The 19,876-nt window shown below is 43.1% G+C and overlaps 1 protein-coding gene across 3 annotated transcripts; it reads right to left on the bottom strand.

Annotated features, from left to right (window-relative positions):
• Positions 1–623: 623 nt before the first annotated feature.
• On the bottom strand, positions 624–4,406 carry LOC106599645 (dual specificity protein phosphatase 22-B-like). Of its 3 annotated transcripts, XR_006769102.1 has the most exons (5): positions 4,256–4,406; positions 3,318–3,367; positions 2,295–2,370; positions 1,704–1,875; positions 624–1,056 (listed from the first exon to the last, which is right to left on the bottom strand). XR_006769102.1 is itself a non-coding variant. In XM_045714720.1 (4 exons), the coding sequence occupies exons 3-4, from the start codon at positions 1,827–1,829 to the stop codon at positions 910–912; spliced, it is 273 nt and encodes a 90-aa protein (XP_045570676.1). In that variant the 5' UTR covers positions 1,830–1,875; positions 2,295–2,370; positions 3,318–3,550; the 3' UTR covers positions 624–909. The 3 variants fall into 3 exon arrangements, 2 of the variants coding, with proteins under 2 accessions (XP_045570676.1, XP_045570677.1); XM_045714720.1 differs by lacking the exon at positions 4,256–4,406 and having other exon boundaries at positions 3,318–3,550; XM_045714721.1 differs by lacking the exons at positions 2,295–2,370; positions 3,318–3,367; positions 4,256–4,406 and having other exon boundaries at positions 1,704–2,287.
• Between the last annotated feature and the right edge of the window lie 15,470 nt (positions 4,407–19,876).

Here is a 19,876-nt window from a genome sequence, read left to right as displayed (position 1 = left end):
TACCATTATATGGTTATGCTTTAAATACTGTATTATAAAGTCCTAAAATAGAATTGTTCTTGTGCTGTTGTTTTCATAATATAGTTATATGGCAATTAAAATGTAGTCAATCCTCCTGCAAGTTAATTACAGTAGCCTATTACAATGATGAAAATAGGGGATATTTTAGTGTGTTTTCATTTCATTCACAAATACAATATAGCCACCATTTTGTTTTACTGTGGTTATACTGCTGCCCTCCAGTGGTTGTGTAATGCACATAAACTTAAATATCAACTGGGTCTAATTCATAGACTGCATGCTATATCTATTGGAGAAGGGCTAGATTATAGGTAGGTGCGTGGGTAGGTAGGCAACAGATAAATTCAAATGCATCACTTTTCAGAGCCAGTGTCACGCATGTCCAGCTCTCTGTATCCCTCCAATGCTGACAGAGGGTGCTGAAAAGGTTGTTTTACTGCTGTCATGCAAGGCTTCCTTTGCATAACACACAAACAGGAAATAGACCCAGAAACATATATAAACAGAGCAGAGCATGTCTGTCTGTCATCACACTGTATCTGACAGCATAGCAGACCTACCGGTTGTTAATAACCATTTCATCTCAGTCATAATTTCATCTTTAATCCTTTTATTAATGCTGAGCGTGCCATATATAACTAAATACTGTACATACATTAGGGGTAATAAAACCAGTGGTTTTAGCCATAATGAAACATCAATAAACATTCTCTAAATGGTGCATCCATCGGCCCATCCTCCCCCAGTCTTCTCCAGTAGAGGGACAACAACAGAGCGACTGGTCTAACAGCGTACTGACAGAGAAAGAACCCCCCCCCCCCACCCACCCTTTAGGGGCCAGAGTGGTATCATCCCACAGTGCAAGCCTTCAGACCTGGATAAGGGATCTCAGGTACCCTGCAATCCTGGAGGGGTGGACGGCTCAACATTCACCTCCATCCCATTGGGTTTGAAACTCTTGGCCAACAGGATGCGGATGTCATCCTCGTCGTTGAAGGGCCTCTCTTTGTATAATTGCCAAAGCCACTCCCCGAACTGCAGAGACATACAACAAAATACAGTATGTCAATATTCTTGTCTATTGAGGAAGGTGTATTCTCTTTCTAAAGTAACTACAGCATAGCCTGACTCCTCGCTCTGAAAGCTTTAATGCTTAAAGGCCCAGTGCAGTCAAAAATGGGATGTTCCTGTGTTTTTTATTGCACGTTATGAGGCTGGGATAATACTGTGAAATTGTGAAAATGATGATAATGCCCTTTTAGTGTAAGCGCTGTTTGAAAAGACCGCCTGAAATTTCTGCCTATTTTGGTGGGATGGAGTTTTGATGACATCACCAGGCAGTAAATTAGTTAATAGACAAATAAGAAAGAGTGTTCGAAACATGGCCAGATTACCAAACAGGCACCTGGACTCCATGTGATAGCAAAATGTGTACAATTGCAGGGGAAGCTTTTCTTGTTCCTTTTTGACCATTCTAATTGAAAACAATCACAGTAAGGTACCTAACTGTTACCCGGAAATGACTTGTTACCCGGAAATGATTTGATATTGAGATAAAAACGGCTGCATTGGACCTTTAACACATTCATTTTTAATGATAAGTAACTTTTTATTGAACTTCCATTTTCCTCCAAGAATTACATTTTGCCATCTATCCTTCTTCTATCCCCCTTTGTATTGACCTGGTCAGCGTGATTGGTCTCAAACTCCTGGAGCTGGCGCTGGAAGCCCAGGTTGGGCCCAGCACAGGGCCGAGCCACCCTCACAGCAGCCAAAGCCTCCTGCCAGCCCAGCCCTGTCACCGTCATGATGTAGGCCACCACCAGGGTGACACTCCGAGACACACCCGCCAGACTCCATGGAGAGAGGGATGGACGGTTAAGGAGAGATGGATAGGAGTGGGTATGGCCATGATAGAGATAAAGGACATCAGCAGAAGGTCATATTAAAAGACAATACATTGAATTGGAAGTCAAAGAAACAGGGTGTGCTGTGGGGGCAACATTAGAGATTGAATATCAAGGAAGGTCTTCCTCTGTATTTCTCAGAAGACCCTCAACCTCACCAGATATACCTCAGATAGGTTAACAAACACAACACATTCAAATCAAGATTGTTGTTTGGGGAAGTTCAAGAATAGCATTCTGCGTTATCTCTCTGTCTTCTGCTAGCCATAGTCACACATGGGTTCACTTGTGAGCACTCAGTTAAACCCAGAGATACAGTAGCAGTTGGACAAATAAAGTTGTTTTGTATTTTATAAAGTTTCTCACCAGTGGACCAGACAACCCTCTCCTTTGAGACGTGACTCGTGAATGAACGTGATGCTCTGTTTAAAAGTGCATTCTCCTGAGAATGACACAAATACAGGTTATGTAAGGTCATAAGCAGGTCGTAAAAAAAGTTACAAACCAGTTGCCATTCCCATAATGGTAACACAATTGTATCAGTTGTGGAAGAGAAAACACATAGGACAAGTAACACTTAAGTCGCCAAAAAACGGGCCCCCCTCCCTAGTCATAAACACTGGGGTGATGAGTGGTTAAAGGTGTGCGAGCGGTGAAGGGTATGCGTGATGAGAGGGCCATAGCGGTGAGGATGGGTGTGTTCTACTAAGCTCTAGGGCCATCCATCTATCCTCCTGACAAGACCAGGATGAGAAAGTGTTGTCTGTCTCCATCTCTGGTTAGTCAGTGCCAGTTTCATATTTCGCCTGCAGGTTTCACACCGCGCTGGAGCGTCGAGGCGTGGGGGTAACAGGGGTTACCGTGCAGATGGACGAGGCAACGCTGCAGTACAGACTTCCTGTTCCTTCCTGCATATCAGAGGACCAGACCTCCAGCATTCTACACACTTAACCAGAGTAAATGTGTGTGTGTGTGTGTGTGTGCGTGTGTCTGTGTCTGTGCCTGTGTGCGTGTGTGTTTCAGCATTATCTATCCACCTATCTATGTATGTATAATATATGTTGTTATGGGTGCTCAGTACATCTCTGCATATATTTGTGTCTTAATCTTAGTGTGTAAAAATCCCTCCATGATTTCTCAATAAGAAATAAGAAGCTGAATCACCTTGTCATCTAGTCATTTATTCAGTGCTTTGATTCACAGTTAAATGGTGAAAATGTGAAGCACATCATTTTCATACTAATAGAACGTGAACTAGAGACGCCCACACAGAGTGTATCTGATGGATAGAATGGATATGAATGGTCTACCTCGCTTAAGTCCTGTGCTGTTCTGTTCTGTACCTGGTAGCCTTGTGTACTATGTGGTGCTGTGTGTTGGGGTACTTACAGGTTTTGTGTGGGCAGGTCTACTGCTGAGATGCACAGATAGGTCATCCCCTGCAGGACAACAGCCAACTGTTAAACGGTCTAACACAATCACAATCTAATAGGCAAAGTAGGACAACAGCCAACTGTTAAAAAGGTTTAACACAATCACAATCTAATAGGCAAGGTATACCAACAGGATCATTGGAAACACCACTCACTACACACTATTACATCCATGCTGAATCCTCAGTCTTTACAAGTGTTTCTGCAAACAGCAAGAACCATTATGTAAGTTTACACACAAGGGCTTTTCCTATAGGCTGGGTTTGTGAGGGCGTGACTGCAGCTGTAGTGAGGAAGTGGTGGAAGGGGACAGACCTTGCTAGTTGCTAGAGGGAGTAGTAGAATGCGAGAACACCAAGTTCCACACAAGCTCGAGCCAGAGCACTGGGTCAGAAACTCAAATGAAACTCCTCTCCGCCTAATCCCCCGCCTATAGTCTCCCACAGAGCTCATACAGGCTCCAACAGATTATTTCTATTGAAGTCATGGGAACCTGGTTGGTTTGGGATGGGGCATAGTCTAATGCTACACGGTAAGCCATACTCTCATACTGCAGTCCGGAATTACCTGACAGACAGGTCCAGGGGCAAACACGCACCATACTCTTCCCATGACTGTCATACGTGCAATTTATTTCCTTAAACAAACTGTGTGTGCATATTTCGATGATAAACATGATTTATATGTTTACCATCCATCTAAATTGGATTTTGAAACTGGATTTTAAGTGTGCATGATACGGGATGAGCATTAATGAATGTGTGTAAATGCATGCGTCGGGTATCATTACATCATGTGTACATACATTCATATAATAACCTCATGCGTAAAACATTTCTGAGGTGGTATTTAGCTTTGTTCTAGTAAATGGTCCCCTGGGAATTGTTTTCTTACCGGCAGGATAGGGGCTGCACTATCACGGATGGAGAGGATGTGTGTGATGTTGTTCCTCGCTAACTGTTCCCTGTCCCTCGCATCTGTGAGAAAAAAGTACCCAATGACAATCAACAAATATTTATAGAATGTTCTCAAAATGAATGTGCCACTGAAATGTACTGGAAGGGAAACAGTGGCGGGGTGTCTTCGTTTGTCTTATCCTTAGTTCAAGCCTTTGACCAGCAGAGTGGGGGAAGAAACACATACCTTTGAAGTTTCCCAAGTACAAATCAGGCAGGACCTATGGGAAGGTAAGCATAGAATATTAATGTGTGACCAGTTGTATACATTAATTTACTGGTGTACATAAACCTAACATAATTACAACAAGCATTTCATTCATTGCCCAAATAGCTCAGCTAAGTACCGTAAATTCCGGACTATAAGCCGCAACTTTTTTCCCAGGCTTTGAACCTCGGGGCTTAAACAATGACGCGGCTAATATATGGATTTTTCCCGCTTTCATTTTTTTTTTTTTAAAACATTCTGTGACGTGCTCAGTTTTTTGCCGGCATGAAGCTTTTATTAGACCAATGAAATTGCCGAACGGGTTAAGGTCAAACAACTTTTTTGTTTACTGTTTAGATTAAATCGAGCTCTTGGTCTTAAAAATCGATGATAAGACGTTGGAAACAGCAGCGTGAGAAATGGACTCAGTGCAAAAAGACAACTACCGGTAAAGCTTACTGCTAATGTTTTATTTTTTGTTTCAAGCCGTGTTTCGTTGAAGCCTATTTACTTTTGTTACAAGCCGTGTTTCGTTAAAGCCTATTTCTTTTTGTTACAAGCCGTGTTTCGTTAAAGCCTGTGTAAAGTTAATTTGTTTCAATGTACCGGTAGGCACCTGCGGCTTATAGACATGTGCGGCTTATTTATGTTCAAAATATATATATTTTTTTAATTCAGTGGGTGCGGCTTATATTCAGGTGCGCTTCATATTCCGGAAATTACGGCAACCATATTACTACTCAAAATACACGCCCCCTGGCGTATTCTACCATTATTGACAGGAAAGACGAAACTCAAATATATAGACTGTGTACTCAAGGAAAGACAACATGGAGGTGCAGGGACGGTATATTTAGTTTGACACCAAAGACTAGAGGAGAGTGAGCTCAGACAACTGATACGTGTCACTCTGACTCCACACAAAATAATGGTGATAATAACAAATGTTAATGGGGATCTGTGTGTGTGTGTGTGTGTGTGTGTGTGTGTGTGTGTGTGTGTGTGTGTGTGTGTGTGTGTGTGTGTGTGTGTGTGTGTGTGTGTGTGTGTGTGTGTGTGTGTGTGTGTACGTGGTAAAAGTCTTTATCCCTCATCCCGCAGCTGGAATAACACTGATGAGGGCTGCAGAAATGTTATCCAATTGAAATGAGTTGATGACACCTGTTGTGTACAACAAGTACCAAGCCAACATTTGAAAAGGTCAATCGCTAAAGTATTCATGACATGTAACCTACAGTATGTGATAACACACAGCAATGCATTACACCCAGAACAAGTAATATCACCAAACCATGTGGTTTGTTTTCGATGGAATTTGTCCACTGTGTAGCCAAGGAGTTGGAATGTAAAAGCACCACGCCTACAGACCGGGTGTGTGTGAAAGCTGCTTTGATAGACACCTAGATTAATTAAAGTGTACAGTGTACAGTACATAGAGCAGCAAACTGACAATCTTCTGGCATAAAGTGGAAATGATATTATGCAATTGTGTACCTGATTCAATATAATACATTAGGTGTAATATGTTTTTACAGCAGCAATAGAACTCACACATTAAACACAGTTGACAACGCGTTCTTGATTGACATCATATAATTAATTGAAACCTGCGGTCTACAGAACTAGCGTACTCGAAGACCGGGCGTAAACTTTGCTGGGAGCGCATGCACATGCACGATATATCAACAAATAACATACCTTATTGAGCCCATTACCCATTGAAATCAAAGACATCTGTAAAACCAACGAATGGAAGGAAAATTACGTAATATATTGCTGTACTCTTGTCTCGAGAAGTATACTGCTCAAAAAAATAAAGGGAACACTTAAACAACACATCCTAGATCTGAATGAAAGAAATAATCTTATTAAATACTTTTTTCTTTACATAGTTGAATGTGCTGACAACAAAATCACACAAAAATAATCAATGGAAATCCAATTTATCAACCCATGGAGGTCTGGATTTGGAGTCACACTCAAAATTAAAGTGGAAAACCACACTACAGGCTGATCCAACTTTGATGTAATGTCCTTAAAACAAGTCAAAATGAGGCTCAGTAGTGTGTGTGGCCTCCACGTGCCTGTATGACCTCCCTACAACGCCTGGGCATGCTCCTGATGAGGTGGCGGATGGTCTCCTGAGGGATCTCCTCCCAGACCTGGACTAAAGCATCCGCCAACTCCTGGACAGTCTGTGGTGCAACGTGGCATTGGTGGATGGAGCGAGACATGATGTCCCAGATGTGCTCAATTGGATTCAGGTCTGGGGAACGGGCGGGCTAGTCCATAGCATCAATGCCTTCCTCTTGCAGGAACTGCTGACACACCCCAGCCACATGAGGTCTAGCATTGTCTTGCATTAGGAGGAACCCAGGGCCAACCGCACCAGCATATGGTCTCACAAGGGGTCCGACGATCTCATCTCGGTACCTAATGGCAGTCAGGCTACCTCTGGCGAGCGCATGGAGGGCTGTGCGGCCCCCCAAAGAAATGCCACCCCACACCATGACTGACCCACCGCCAAACCGGTCATGCTGGAGGATGTTGCAGGCAGCAGAACGTTCTCCACGGCGTCTCCAGACTCTGTCACGTCTGTCACGTGCTCAGTGTGAACCTGCTTTCATCTGTGAAGAGCACAGGGTGCCAGTGGCGAATTTGCCAATCTTGGTGTTCTCTGGCAAATGCCAAACGTCCTGCACGGTGTTGGGCTGTAAGCACAACCCCCACCTGTGGACGTCGGGCCCTCATACCACCCTCATGGAGTCTGTTTCTGACCGTTTGAGCAGACACATGCACATTTGTGGCATGCTGGAGGTCATTTTGCAGGGCTCTGGCAGTGCTTCTCCTGCTCCTCCTTGCACAAAGGCGGAGTTAGCGGTCCTGCTGCTCGGTTGTTGACCTCCTACGGCCTCCTCCAAGTCTCCGGATGTACTGGCCTGTCTCCTGGTAGAGCCTCCATGCTCTGGACACTACGCTGACAGACACAGCAAACCTTCTTGCCACAGCTCGCATTGATATGCCATCCTGGATGAGCTGCACTACCTGAGCCACTTGTGTGGGTTGTAGACTCCGTCTCATGCTACCACTAGAGTGAAAGCACTGCCAGCATTCAAAAGTGACCAAAACATCAGCCAGGAAGCATAGGAACTAAGAAGTGGTCTGTGGTCCCCACCTGCAGAACCACTCCTTTATTGGGGGTGTCTTGCTAATTGCCTATAATTTCCACCTGTTGTCTATTCCATTTGCACAACAGCATGTGAAATTTATTGTCAATCAGTGTTGCTTCCTAAGTGGACAGTTTGATTTCACAGAAGTGTGATTGACTTGGAGTTACATTGTGTTGTTTAAGTGTTCCCTTTATTTTTTTGAGCAGTGTAGTTCTCCAAACGCTTTCCCAAAATCTCCCCAAATTGCGAGCGAGGACCTCACACAGTCCGCAGCAGCGTGGTGGTGCCAAATAGTGATGGGTCGTTCACGAACGAGTCTGCTCTCAGAGCCGTTTCTTGTAGGTGAACGTTGGGAGCCGGCTCGCATATCAGAAGAGCCGAATCTTTTTAAAATGAAGATATGAATAATCAAAATATTTAAATGAGTAGAATTAACTAACTCAAAGATCGAAAAAATAAATTAAATAATATAAGCCTAAATGCTCATGCGCACACACATTCGTTCTGACTGTCTGCTCAGACTAACAGCCTCACCTGTTGTTCCTGTCAATCAGACACGCAGTGTCAACCAATGAACCAAAGATGCATGAGGGAGGGCCGAGCCAACTCACTCACAGTCACACACTTAGCAGCTGAGGAGAAAGAGGAAGGACAGCTGTGAAAACGACAGCTGGAAAATGAGTCGGAAGCACAGTAGCATTTGGATGCATTTTTATAATGTAGACAATGTTAGAGCACAGTGTAGAATTGTCCAAAACAAAATCTCATATAAAGCTGGTTCTACGCACAACCTACACCGGCATATGTGATCTGTGCACCCAATTGTGAAGCTAACTGTAGCGGAGCTTCGAGAATCTAGCGGGCCTGCTAGTGATAGTGGTGGAGCCAACACCTCCATACGTGGAGATGTATCCACTCAGTCAAGTAGGCCTACTCCGCGACCCACAGCTACGCAGTCTTCTATGGACCAGTTTATGTCAAAGTCTATGTCTGTAGCAAAACAAGGCCAAAATTGATATTGCATTGGCTAAAATGATTGCCACCGATTTCCAGCCATTTTCGATCATGGAGGACAGAGGTTTTAGAAATTATAGCAATAGTCTCATTCCAATGTACACAATTCCAAGCAGGAAAATTCTTTCAAAATCACTTATTCCACAACTGTACGAGAGCACACAGGCTTCAGTGCGGGAAAGAGTCCAAAAAGCTACTGCAGTTTGCCGTACCACTGACTGCTGGACATCAAGGGTAACCACTTCTTACCTGTTGGTTACATGTCACTTCATTGAAGATTTGTTGATGTCTAGCTGTCTTCTGGACTGCTTTGAGTTCAGGGACAGACACACCTCAGAGAACTTGGCAGAGGAACTGTTGATAGTGGCCAGAGAATGGCAAGTAGATGGAAAAGTGGTCTGTTGTGTTAGCGACAATGCAGCTAACATAACTAAAGCCATGAACATTTTAAAATGGACCCATCATCCATGTCTTGCCCACACAATCAACCTGATTGTAAGAGATGCTCTGAAGGTGATGAAGCCCACTGTGGACAAAGTGAAAGAATCTGTGGAATACTTCCACAGGAGCACAGTAGGTGCTGAAAAACTAAAGTCTACACAACGCCAGATGGGGATGCCTGAGCTGAGGCCTAAACAAGACTGCACTACAAGGTAGAATTCCACATTTTATATGTTGAAGTGGTTTCTTGAGTCAAAGGATGCCATCATCTCTGCCCTGGCCATTGTCAATGCACCTGTTGATGCTCTGACCCAAGAGGAATGGGAGGTGGTGGAGGAGGTGTGCAGAGTCCTGGAACCCTTTGAGCAGGTCACTGTGGAGATAAGTGGAGAGAGGTACCGTAAGCAGTTATTACTACATCATTATTTAATCCAGTATTATATATGTATATGAGCAGTAGATGAGAATGTAGTATCAGTAGACAAAACATGAACTAATAAGTTACTGTTCTCTCTTTTCAGCTACGTGACAGCCTCAAAAATGATACTCCTGTGTAAGGGTCTGCAGCAAATCACAGCCAGCCGCCAGAGAGAAGCAAATGTAACCACAGGACATGTGACAGAGTTGATGGACACCCTATGTCCATCAATGGACAGAAAGTTCTACAGAATGGAATATAAATCATATGCAATCAGAAACCGCTGCACTTGACCACAGGTGTAAGAAGTTAGCCTTCAGTGATGCCAGAGCGATTGATGAGGCTCTTCAAAGAATCTCAGCAACAGGGAGGGACAGCCCCAGCAGTCAGCTGGCTCAGGCACCAGGGCAACAGGAAGAAGAGGAATCAGATGGAGCAGAAGCACCAGTGTAACAGTATAGCTTCCGTCCCTTTCCTCGCCCCAACCTGATGCTGCAGTTTTGCACATTGCTATTTATTTTTCTTTGATATGGTGCAATATTCTATTATGTTGTTCAGATTGGATTCATTTTTAATTGCTACATTTATATGCACTTTGTTTCTATACATTGAAAAATATATACTTTAAATGCACATGTTTAATAGCATCCTTCTTTTTTACATTTATTTCAATTTGTGGGATGTTGCATTTTTGCAAATTGTTATTTATTTTTCTTTGATATGGTGCAATATTCTATTATGCTGTTCAGATTGTATTCGTTTTGAATGGTCAGTTTTATATGGACTTTGTTTATATACATTAAAAAGTTAAACTTTAAATGCAAATGTTTTATAGCATTCTTCTTCATAACAAACCAATGCATTTTTAAATACATTGTGGTTAAGGTAGAGTATGATTTCATTTAATCATTTTATTAGAATTACTTTAACACCAATCATAGACGAACTATCGCAAACTGTTTGACTTGAAAAAATACAAAACATATTTTTTTGAAAGAGCAGTTTGGGAGCCGGAATGCCCATCACCAGTGCCAAAGCTCCCGATCTTTCCAATGCTTCCTGGGATATGTAGTGTTTTCTTATCTAGAGAGGTCTGCGCTCTGCAAATTAAGGACGGTACTCTTACTCACTTTTTGTTTACCCTCTATGTCATAGACTTGTAAAACAATGACTTGGTCCCACCTCTGGTAGTGAGGTCAGGGAGTGTGCCAGCCTGCCGAAACCGCTCCCTTCGAGCAAAAGGTATAAAGGATGGGTTAAGAAGTTAACACGTTAGACCAGAAAAGTGTGAAGCTGCAGCTGCGCGTTTAAAATGGTTTGAACTTTGAATCTCAACATGAGACGATTAACTCACCTCATGGACAATCACTGGCAAACCCAGGCATTTCAAGTAAATACTTTCATGATTTCTTTCTCAAAGTGGGCAGCGGTTCATGTGCAAAGTATTTTTTTTAAATATATATTTCACCTTTATTTAACCAGATAGGCCTGTTGAGAACAAGTTCTCATTTACATCTGCAACCTGGCCAAGATAAAGCAAAGCAGTGTGACAAAAACAACACAGAGTTACACATGGGATGAAGAAATGTACAGTCAAAAACGCAATATAAAAGTCTGAATATAGTGTGTGCAAATGAAGTAAGGAGGTAAGGCAATAGATAGGCCATAGTGGTGAAGTAATTACAATTTTGCAATTAACACTGTAGTGATAGATGTGCAGATGAGGTTATGCAAGTAGAAATACTGGTGTGCAAAAGAGCAGAAAAACAAAAACAAATATGGGGATGAGGTAGGTAGTTGGAAGTCAAGGTGTCTGAATACTTTCTGAATGCACTGTATATACAAAAGTACGTGGACACCTCTTCAAATTTGTGGATTTGACTATTTCAGCCACACCCTTTGCTGACAGGTGTATAAAATCGAGCACACAGCCATGCAATCTCCATAAACAGACATTGGCAGTAGAATGTTCTTACTGAAGAGCTCAGTGACTTTCAACGTGGCACCGTCATAGGATGCCACCTTTCCAACAAGTGAGTTTGTCAAATTTCAGCCCTACTGTAAGTGCTTTTATTGTGAAGTGGAAACGTCTAGGAGGAACAATGGCTCAGACACGAAGTGGTAGGCCACACAAGCTCACAAAACGGGACCGCCGAGTACTGAAGTGCATAAATATAATCTGTCCTCAGTTACAACACTCACTACCTATTTCCAAACTGCCTCTGGAAGCAACGTCAGCAAAAGCACTGTTCGTCAGGAGCTTCATGAAATATGTTTCCATGGCCGAGCAGCCGCACAGAAGCCTAAGATCACCATGCGTAATGCCAAGCGTCGGCTGGAGTGGTGTAAAGCTCGCCGCCAATGGACTCTGGAGTGGTGGAAACGCGATCTCTGGAATGATGAATCACGCTTCACCATCTGACAGTCCAACGGACAAATCTGGGTTTGGTGGATGCCAGGAGAACGCTACCTGCCCAAATGCCTAGTGCCAACTGTAAAGTGGTGGAGAAGGAATAATGGTCTGGGGCTGTATTTTATGGTTCGGCCTAGGATCCTTAGTTCCAGTGAAGGGCAATCTTAACACTACAGCATACGATGACATTCTAGACGATTCTGTGTGGCAACAGTTTGGGGAAGGCCATTTCCTGTTTCAGCATGACAATGCCGCTGTGCACAAAGTGAGGTCCATACAGAAAAGGTTTGTCGAGATCAGTGTGGAAGAACTTGACTGGCCTGGACAAAGCCATGACCTAAACTCTTCGAACACCTTTGGGATGAATTGGAATGCCGACTGTGAGCCAGGCCTAATCGCCCAACATCAGTGTCCGACCTCACTAATGCTCGTGGCTGAATGGAAGCAAGTCCCCGCAGCAATGTTCCAACAAGAGTGGAGGATGTTATAGCAGCAAATGGGGGATCAACTCCATATTAATGTCCATGATTTTGGAATGAGACCAGCAGGTGTCCACATACTTTTGGTCATATAGTGTATGTAAATTAGATATTGATGTGTTTAATTTTTTATAAATGAGCATAAATTCCCCAAAATATGTTTTCACTTTTTTATTATGGGATATTATGTGTAGATGGACGACAAAAGAATAAATGTAATCCACCCAACACGACCAAATTCACATAGAAATGTGTGTTATTTACTGTATCTGTCATTCTCATGTGCACTATTTCTATGCTCGCTGTTTAATTAAGTTTAATTTGTGCGTCTTTTACTTTCTGTTTTATACAGCAGCTTCAAACAGCTGAAAATACAAGATTTTTGTTTATGGAAAATATATTTCACATCGGTTTAGAAAGTACAAGGATTCTCTAGACTATACTTGCTTGTTTGTCACATAAACTGAAATTAGGTGATCTATTAGAATTTTAGCAACCAGGAAACGGCAGAGCGATTTCTGCATTGTGCATCTTTAAACCAAACTGATTAACTCTATTACATATGGCAGATGATAAGATCCAGTAAAACAGTGGAATGGCAGGGTTACCGTAATGACCATGACTCATGAAAGAGAACCCAGAGCCATAGCAAACGATGATGTGAAATACTTTGTTGTGGCTTTAGTGTGTGGGGACAGACAGAGAATGTAGATGAGGTCGGGGGCGTTTACAGCGTACATCATCCTCCAGATCTAGGCCTAGGTCGAACTCCGCATGTTTCAGTCTAGTCACATGTCACCCACACAGTCAGATGCGCTACAATTCAGGTGGTTTCCCATCCTGGTTTCAGAGAAAATCTTATTTTATCAATGGATCATAATCTCTTGTTTTGTGACTGCATTTTTTTTTTTTTTTCAGTGTGATTTGGCTGTGTTGAGTCCTTTTGACGGTAAGTGAGTGTCTTGTCGTGTATTTCTTACTTTCTGTAATGTACTCTGAAATAGATCATTTAAACAATTCTGGTTATTTTAGGGTTTGCTATTTTTATATTGTATTATTGTATTACATTTGCTGCCTGTGTGTTTCACTGTCACAAGTGTTGTTAATATACTGTATGTCATTACTTGATAAGTCAAAAAGGTTAAAGTAGTCATAAAAAGTAAAACTGAGACTGTGTCCAAAAACAAAACCTTCTGGTAACGATCCTTATAAAAAACAATCTAGTGCAGTCTGTCTTTCACAATGCCATGGCTGATATATACTTGCACAGCATGACCCATTATCTATCAATGTCCATTGACTTCCAGGAACAGCCAGGCTATAAGTGGTAAAGTGGCCTACATGATTCACATGACCATGACCCTGTCTCTCTCTCTGAGCAATCAAGAAAATCTTCACATCCATATTGGACAGTACACGTTTCAAGAATTAGGATAGCCTACTGTCTTCATAGACAAACACATACACACAATCAATGTTTCCTCTGCAGTGCATTTGGAAAGTATTCAGACCCCTTTACTTTTTCCACATTTTGTTACATTACAGCCTTATTCTAAAATGGATTTAAAAAATATAATTGTCATCAATCTACACACAATACCCCATAATGACAAAGCAAAAAATGTGTTTTTTTAATCTTAGCAAATTTCAGAAAATAAATATATACTGAAAGTCTGAGGTCCTGAGTGCTCTGGAGCAGATTTTCATCAGGGATTTCTCTGTACTTTGCTCCGTTATTCTTTGCCTAGTCTCCCAGTCCCTGCCGCTGAAAAACATCCCCCACAGCATGATGCTGCCACCACCATGCTTTACTGTAGGGATGATGCCAGGTTTCATCCAGACATGACGCTTGGCATTCAGGCCAAAGAGTTCAATCTTGGTTTCATCAGACCAGAGAATCTTGTTTCTCATGGTCTGAGTCCTTTAGGTTCCTTTTGGCAAACTCCAAGTGGGCTGTCATGTGCCTTTCACTGAGGAGTGGCTTCCGTCTAGCCACTCTACCATAAAGGCCTGATTGGTGGAATGCTACAGAGATGTTTGTACTTCTGGAAGGTTCTCCCATCTCCACAGAGGAACTCTGGAGCTCTGTCAGAGTGACCATCATTTCGAGTCTCATAGCAAAGGGTCTGAATACTTATGTAAGGTATTTCTGTTTCTTATTTGTAATACATTTGCTAACATTTCTAAAAACCTGTTTTTGCTTTGTCATTATGGAGTATTGTGTGTAGATTGATGAAGGAAAAAAAATGATTTCATCTATTTTAGAACAAGGCTGTATTGCAACAAAATGTGGAAAAAGGTATAAGGTCTGAATACTTTCCGAATGTACTGTATGTGTATACATCTTCACACACACACACACACACACACACACACACACACACACACACACACACACACACACACACACACACACACACACACACACACACACACACACACACACACACACACAATATCATTGCGGTCAGGGCTAAAATGTCTTCTCAGCTCCCTCACAATATGATGTTGCAGCAACAGGAAGTGCCACACAACACTCTCTGTTAAACCGTAGGCTGGAGAGGTGACTTGAAGCTGTATGCTGTAATACTTAGACAAAGATGGATCTTTAGAATTACAATCACCCTATAATGTGCAACTCCCAATAGTCAGGAGGTGTGTGGTTGTGCATAGGCCTATGTAGTAAGACGTTATATTCTCTTTGGTAGATTAATTGTGAGAAAATGTATTCCACCAGTAGGTGGTGATAGTGGTCTATTTTTACTGGGCTATCTTTATTGTCCCCCACAATCAATCGGGAGGGAGACTGTGGATGACACAATAGCTCAGACAGCACTGGCCTGATTTAGACAAAACCTGTCATAGAGATCTGGCATTTACAAAATTACACTGACTGGTCAGAAAGGGGCACGATAACAAGCGACTGAAAATGCTAACTCCCCTCACCCCATTTGATCTAAGGTTAGGACATAGAGTACATAAATCCCTCTCCTCACAAGGAACATATTTGCCTCTGGACCCATGAGGTCCGCCATGATGGATTTTCCGCCATTTTTAATTTTGTGAAAAACACTTAAAACGATAGTCCTCTGGGACTGAATGACGGCTCTGCACGAAAATTGATATGTGTCATTTAAGGACAAATCTCTCTCAAAGCAACATTTCCCAGACTAGTACCTAAAACAACATGGCAGCTATTGACCAATAAATATACACGTGGCTGATGCACATTAATGCATATAAATCAGTCACAGACATTCGGATTGTAACAACATATATTACATATGTTGCAAACACTGTCAAGACTCAACATATGCAAGAACATTCATAGCTAAGTAATTCCATGAACATGTGAATTGTTTTGTGACAAAGAAAAGTTGTCTAACTGTGACATCATTGTGTGTAACCTAGCCTATTGCACAGGCTAAGAGTCTGTCTTTAACCAAAATGTTCAGCTGCATTCAGACTTTAACATAAACCACCAAAAATAAATGGTTGAAATCTGGTCTGGACGTCTTATAAGCAGATCATTACCAGATCAAGACGTCTTTTTGGTTGATATCTGGTTTTTGGTTGAAATCTGATTGAACAACTGACCAGTTATATAAATGCTGTTGCAATTATAGACATCAATCTATATAAACATGGGCATATTGTTTGTGGGCCATACACCCATTGCATATAAGACACTAGAACCATTACAATTATTAAAGTAATTTTTCAGCAGGGTTTGCATGATTCAGCACTTGGCAAACATCAGCTGGCAGAGTGCAACAAAAGCAGATTAGGGTATCATGGCATAACGTACCCAGTCAACACAATGGGCCTAATCCGAGACTTTGGGGACTCTGGGTGCTTCATGCGGGCCAAGCTCTTCCAAGGTCCAGCAGAATCATATTTTTCAGGAGTAGGGCCATTTTAGATTTTTTATTCGGCAGGTGTTGAAATACCAATTTTTTTAAAACAAAGAAATGTGATATATTTCACTCCCAAGTCATGGAATTTGCTAGTTCATTAAAAGCAAAACAGTTGTGACAGTCTCTATGGTCCTATAGCTATCAGAGATGGTCCCTAATTTAGAAAATCTCAGATGCTATAAATGCTTTTGCTTTTACTACAGGCTATGCCAGTGTTTTTCGTAGTTGCAGTCCACCCAATTGAAAAGGGCACACTCACTTTCATAACATTTGTTCTAGGCTACCAGCATGTAAGATAAACATGCACAATAATACAGGATACATTTACAAAAATGCACTGCCATTAAAATACAGTAAAACTGCAGAATAATGAAATAATGGTTGTTTAATTAATGACATCTGATAGCTTGATGTTGGCTTCTGATGGTCATCTTTTATCTGTGTTAGCTAATTGCACTTTTTATTGTGCTGCACATTGTCTTCTGTTCCACTGAATGCTGTTTTGGAGTTCTATTATGACTAACTCAAATTGTTTTCAGAATTTAACAAATAACATGCAGGCCTCTGTCTTTTATTTCAATTGTAACGGCTGTCTGAGGAAGAAGTGGACCAGAGTTAGGGTTCGGCGGAGTTAGGGTTCGTCATATTTAATTACACGAACACTATGCAATGTACAAAAACAACAAAACTGACAGCCAACACAGTCCTGTCAGGTGCAACCACAATGACAAGCACAATTACCCACGAAACACAAAGGAAACGTAGGCAACTTATGTGTGACTCCCAATCAACCACAACCCTCTACAGCTGTGCCTGATTGGAAGTCACACGGCCAAAATCAATGAAACAATAAAACACACACACTCCCTTCTGCCACGTCCTGACCCAACTACACCCTCAACTGGTCAGGACGTGACAGTACCCCCCCCTCAAGGTGCAGACCCCGGGATGCACCTAAAAAAGGAAAACACAAGAAAATCCCACAACAAAATATAACACCTAAACAATAAGGGAGGGAAGGGAGGGTGGCTGCCGTCACCGACGGCACTGTGCTACACCCTCCCTCCCCAACCCACCTATCCTGGAGGTGGCTCAGGTGCAGGACGTGGACCTCGCTCCACCTTCGGCGTTGCCCACTTTGATGGCGCCGATAGCTGCGCCGGGCAGACGGGCCACTCGGGCTGACCCTGGCAGACGGACCACTCGGGCTGGGCCGGGGGGCAGGAGGGCCACTCTGGCAGTTCCGGGCAGTCTGGCCACTCTGGCAGTCTGGCCACTCTGGCAGTTCCGGGCAGTCTGGCCACTCTGGCAGTTCCGGGCAGTCTGGCCACTCTGGCAGTTCCGGGCAGTCTGGCCACTCTGGCAGTTCCGGGCAGTCTGGCCACTCTGGCAGTTCCGGCTCAGGATTCACCAGGCTGGGGAGACATAACGGAGACCTGGCTCTGGGCGCAGGCCCTGGACTCACCAGTCTGGGAAGACCCGCTGGAGGCCTGGTTTGAGGAGGTGGCACAGGAGAGACCAGGGTGGAGAGACCCACTGGAGGACGGGTCCGTGGAGGAGACACGGGCTTGACCAGGATAGGGAGACCCACTGGAGGACTGGTCCGTGGAGGAGGCACGGGCTTGACCAGGATGGGAAGACATGCAGGAGGCTTGGTTCTGGGCGTAGGCACAGGACGTGCAGGGCTGGGAAGACAGGCAGGAGGCCTGTTTCTGGGCGCAGGCACAGTCTTTACCAGACAACCAGCACGCACCTCAGGACGAGGATGGAGAGCTGCCTCAGGTGACATCATTCCCACGACACGCTCATTAGGGCGAATGCCGTATTTTATGCACCATACTAGCAGCTCTCTCATCTCTCTCTCTCTCCTAATTTCCCCATTAACCCCGTCACAGTCTCTGCCTCATATCCCTCGCTCACCTCCAATGTCATCCCGACTGGCTCTGGTTCCGACCTCAGCTCCACCGACTGTCCCGTGTGCCCCCCCCAAAAAAATTATTGGGGCTGCCTCTCGCGCTCGTTGCGCTCTCTCTCCTCGTAATAGCGCCTCTCCGCTTCAATCTCCCACTGCGGGAGGCGATAATCCCCAGCCTGAGTCCATGGTCCCTCTCCGTCCAGGATTTGTTCCCAAGTCCATTTGTCCATAACGCTGTACTCCTGCTGCTCCTTCCTCCTCCGCCGCTTGGTCCTGGTTTGGTGGGTAATTCTGTAACGGCTGTCTGAGGAAGAAGTGGACCAAAATGCGACGGAGTTAGGGTTCGTCATATTTAATTACACAAACACTATGCAATGTACAAAAACAACAAAACTGACAGCCAACACAGTCCTGTCAGGTGCAACCACAATGACAAGCACAATTACCCACGAAATACAAAGGAAACGTAGGCAACTTATGTGTGACTCCCAATCAACCACAACCCTCTACAGCTGTGCCTGAATGGAAGTCACACGGCCAAAATCAATGAAACAATAAAACACACACACTCCCTTCTGCCACGTCCTGACCCAACTACACCCTCTACTGGTCAGGACGTGACATCAATATCCTACTACAATCCACCAGAAATTACACAACCCTTTTTTTTACCCCTGAATTTGACTAAATAACTATTATAACTATAATTTTTTTCCCTTGTAGCTTTTAAGCAATTAACATAATGCATGCAGTCATTTTATTCTAATTTCAGTAGCTAAATAGGAGGTAGGCATATCAGTTCCAGATAAAATGTGGATTGGAATATTTACCTTCTGCACAGTAATAGATCTCTGCACGCAGGCAGCCTGCTTGCTCAAGCACATTGTCAACATTCCATACAGCAGGATGACCATACAGCAGTTGGGACAGAGGGCCCTGTAGGATACACAACAACACAGCTTTAAGAAAGTTTCAAAAAATGTACACAAAATGTACTGCTAAGTGGTAGTCTGTGGTTTTCCTGCATTCTTGTTTTACTTTTGTGAGTAAAGCGGTGCTGGGGAGAAGAACGTCAAGGAAAGATTTGCTAGCTACAGTGCCTTCAGAAAGTATTCATGCCCCTTCACTTATTCCACATTTTGCTGTGTTACAGACTGAATTCTGAATGGATTACATTTTCTTTTTTTCCCCCTCACCCATCTGCACACAATAACCCATAATGAAAAAGTGAAAACATGTTTTTGGAAATGTTTGCAAATTTATTGAAATTGAAACACAGAACTATCTCATTCACATGAATATTCACACCCCTGAGTCAGTACATGTTAGAATCACCTTTGGCAATGATTACAGCTGTATTTGTATTTATTATGGATCCCCATTACTCTTCCTGGGGTCCAGCAAACTTAACCTCTATGGGCTATGTGGGACGCAAGCGTCCCACCCCTGGTACACCCTATCAACAACAGGTGAAATATCAAGAGCGCCAAATTTGAAAACAATTAAATGTCATAATTCAAATTTCTCAAACATACAACTATCTTACACCCTTTGAAAGATAAACATCTCCTTAATCTAACCACG

Source organism: Salmo salar, chromosome ssa03 (assembly GCF_905237065.1).
Source record: "Salmo salar chromosome ssa03, Ssal_v3.1, whole genome shotgun sequence".
In the NCBI taxonomy this organism is placed as follows: Eukaryota; Metazoa; Chordata; class Actinopteri; order Salmoniformes; family Salmonidae; genus Salmo; species Salmo salar.
Note: the sequence above shows the minus strand (reverse complement) of the source record. Positions and strands in the feature narration are given on the sequence as shown.